This window comes from Cynoglossus semilaevis, chromosome 1 (genome assembly GCF_000523025.1).
Source record: "Cynoglossus semilaevis isolate Cse_v1.0 chromosome 1, Cse_v1.0, whole genome shotgun sequence".
Classification (NCBI taxonomy): domain Eukaryota; kingdom Metazoa; phylum Chordata; class Actinopteri; order Pleuronectiformes; family Cynoglossidae; genus Cynoglossus; species Cynoglossus semilaevis.
Window position 1 is genome coordinate 5,818,778 of NC_024307.1, and position 3,472 is coordinate 5,822,249.

The window sequence follows — 3,472 nt, forward strand, 5'->3', positions numbered from 1 at the left end:
ATGTAAACACTTTTATTTGCAAATGTGCAGTGTTTGCATTTATTGATCTGCGCAAAATTGTACCTTTTTGAACCTCTTGGTGTTTGTGTGTGTGTGTGTGTGTGTGTGTGTGTGTGTGTGTGTCCAGGCAGATGAACCTCGGCCCAGGACTGTCGTACACAGGAGACTTCAGGAGGAGTAAGGACGCAGACGCTGGGTTAATGACATCATCAGGTAACAGTCATTACAAAAGACAAAGACATGTGGACAAACACGTGGTTTGCGGGACAAACACGTGGTTTGCGGGACAAACACGTGGTTTGCGGGACAAAGGTATTACCTGGACTGACATACCTGTAAACAATTGCGATACTTTTAGCTTTCAGTCCCTTTTAGCAGGACACTAGGAGTGTATGTTGGTGTGTCTACAGCTAACATCTGTTTTTTAGCTAGTTTTGCAGTTTTAATTCATTCCTTTGACTAAAAGGTTCACTGAGCTGCAGATGTTAGCATTACTTTGAGTAACGTCAGTCCTTCAAGGAGCCAGAATTCAAATTGTTGATCAAACATTATTGAAGAAAAACAAAAACACAATCAGTTCACGTCATGGGAGGTTATTGTTGTTGTACCAAAACAAAAAAGTAAATGTTTACTTCATCAGAATTGGAAAGTCAGACAGAAGAACCGTGTAATGACCGCTGCATTTTACCCATCCAGAAACAATAGGTACAGACTCTTTAAGATCATAGGAACAAATATTATCACACGACCGTTTGCATAAAAAGCTCTGATGGGCCACATCAAATTATGTGGTGGGCCACTTTTAGCCCACGGGCCTTGAGTTTGACATGTAATTTAGTTACTTCAGGTCTGTTATTGTCGAGGTTGTAACTCATTGTATTTTAATCTATTCTTTGATTCAGCCTGACTTGGGGAAGAACTTTTTTTTTTTGTGTCTTGATTTAAAGCGAGGTGATGGTGTTACCAATTTTCTGTCAAAATTTCCTGACTAAAAAAAATCCCTATTGACAAAAAAAGATGCCTTTACTCATGAACACATTCGAATTCCATCAGTAAAAATCTGAATAAATTCAACTGAATAAATGTGGATTAGTTTGACTGACCCATTTAACCTCAGTCTTTTAATAGTATGATTCCACCTTAAATGTGAGAATGTGATATATTTGTCCAGTTCACAGTTAACTGGCAGCGTTGCTCCATGTGGCACCCTCTCTGTTCAAAGTGTGTTTTGGCGGCCCCTCTGTTGGAGGTGGCATCACTGAGTGGCCAGTGTGTTTTCCTGGACCATTGGATCTGCCGTGTTTCATTAGACTGATGGCTCGGGCCCGGGTGTCTTTCCAGGATTGAAATCTGAATTGGTTTGTCCACCTTTTATTCCGCGTCCCCTCTCGGTGCTTCAGTCCTGCAGCTGCTGTTTGTCATTTAAATAACAAATGCCGGTGGTTCCCTGATTTAGTGAGGGGTGCAGGCCTCTGATGTATATTAATATTGCCGCACAGTGTGCCGTGCCGGGGTCCATCATTCATTTGGATAAAAGAGGTGGAATTTAAAAACGCCGAATGCTTTACTTGGACACAGATTGCATCCATTTATTGCGCTGAGTGATGGAACCGGCTGCAGTTCCGTCCTTCACCTCCTTGGCACCGGATCTTTCACCATAAAAGTAAAAAAGGATTAACCTTTGACCCTTGAAGACCCGTCATATTCAACATACAGAAACAAGGGGGCATTTCTCTGCTCCTGTCAACAGATTCTTCCACTCAGATGGACAGTGAATATCTTTGAATCCCAGAGTGATTGTCGTCTGATGAAACTGCAGCTACAGTTCTAAAACACACAACTCACTATTTTCCCCGGACCCTGCGCGTTTGGAACGTTTGTTTTTGCCCAGGCTGCAGTTGAAAAATAGACCCTGAGAGATACCGCCCCAACCCCAGCTCAGTGTTTTCCTGCTTCTTGAGTCTAGTGCCCCCTGTCCACTGTGATTTATCATGCATTCTATGTCGTCCAATGTCAGTTTCTGCAGCTGCAACTGCTCTATATAAATCTTTACTTTGGCAGCCCCCCCCCCGCACCATGTCTCCCCTCAGTAATCTCACCTCACCAGGAGATGCACATTCACCCTGACAAGCCTCCACTCTCTCTGTGTACAATTTTTTTTTTTTTTTTGCCTTCCCGCCACTCTGACATAAACGCCGCGGCGTTTGACATAAATAAGACAAAATCAGATTGGAGTCTTTGTTGAGTGGAATTCCTCACTGGTAAACATTTTGTTTGCATGACAAAATTGTTTAACGCGTTTAGCGCAGAGACCCCCGCGTCTCTTTGTCTCGCTCTCAGCGAACACGACAGGCCGGTCTTTGTTTGAGTTGGCCAGAGGAAGTGGTTTGTTGTATGTGTTAGCGGTTGATTTGAAACTCTATAATCAGGAGTGAAAATGGAGGTGTCTTCCAGGGCTCCGCCGGGAATTACTGCCGTGGTACCCAGCTGTTGCTTTGTCTTCTTTCTTTACCCTTTTAGCACTTCCACACCACCGCTGAAGCTGGCTGTGAAAAAAAAAAAAAAACCCAAGAAACCCTCAACTTATCAAGCTATCTGTCTGGGTCAGATGACCTCGGCATTTCTCAGTCTTTCAGTTTAAATTTGGCATCTTTTACTTTTTCTTCCATCAATCTGGAAATCCAAGTCTGGTCCAGATTTGTTTCAGTGATAAAACAACAACGAGCTTCAAACCTTTTCACTGCCCAGACCAGAAGTGTACGGTGGTTTGTTTGTCTGCAGTGACACTGCCCCCTGTTTGTATTTTCTCCTTTTCTTTTGTGGTAACGAAAAAAAAACCGAACTGATGTGAATTGAAAGAAAATGAGAGTTTGTGCATTTTTAACATTTTGTCGCATTTCTTAGAAGAACACGATTGTAACTTCCCTGACTGTGTGTAACACCACAGTCCCTTCTGGGGATGTAGGGGGAGCTAGAGTGAATCCCAGTAGTCACTCTGGCGTAGTACACACTGAATGGTTCACCAGTCTATCACAGAGCCACCTATTGAGAACCAACCTACAACCATTCACACCTAAGTTCATATATGTGGTCTATTATGTCCAGACGGACTGATCGTCCATGGGAAAAACAAACCACAAACCACCAAAGACCATGAGTGAGTTGATTGACTTGCAGGAAATGATGAGCAGTCACTGCTCTGTTCACTGCTCTGTTCACTGTTCGTGCTTCAGTCGTGTTAGGCAGGTCAAGACTGAAAGGTTAGACATATCATATGTTTCTGCGTGAAAATATTTAGACCAGAAAACTGAATTAGTTTTATGTTTTATATGTTTGTAGTTGTGGCGTTTTGGCCCAGAGGCAGTGTCTCTGTCATTGGTTTAGAACCCCAGGGTTCATCTCCTGGGTGAAGATCGAATCCCGGTTAGGGCGGTTGGTACCTTCCAGTGGACTCACCACCTGCAGGAAGGTT

At 43.3% G+C, this 3,472-nt stretch overlaps 1 protein-coding gene across 6 annotated transcripts in view; it reads left to right on the forward strand.

The window, feature by feature from the left end:
- The window catches only part of LOC103376762 (G patch domain-containing protein 2-like), a 65,514-nt gene that overhangs the window by 16,887 nt on the left and 45,155 nt on the right, over window positions 1-3,472 (forward strand). For all 6 annotated transcript variants that reach the window (XM_017039122.2, XM_008307273.3, XM_025054854.1 and 3 more), the window contains one exon: window positions 128-213. In XM_017039122.2, coding sequence (XP_016894611.1) covers window positions 128-213 — 86 coding nt within the window. The remainder of the gene's footprint in view (window positions 1-127; window positions 214-3,472) is intronic.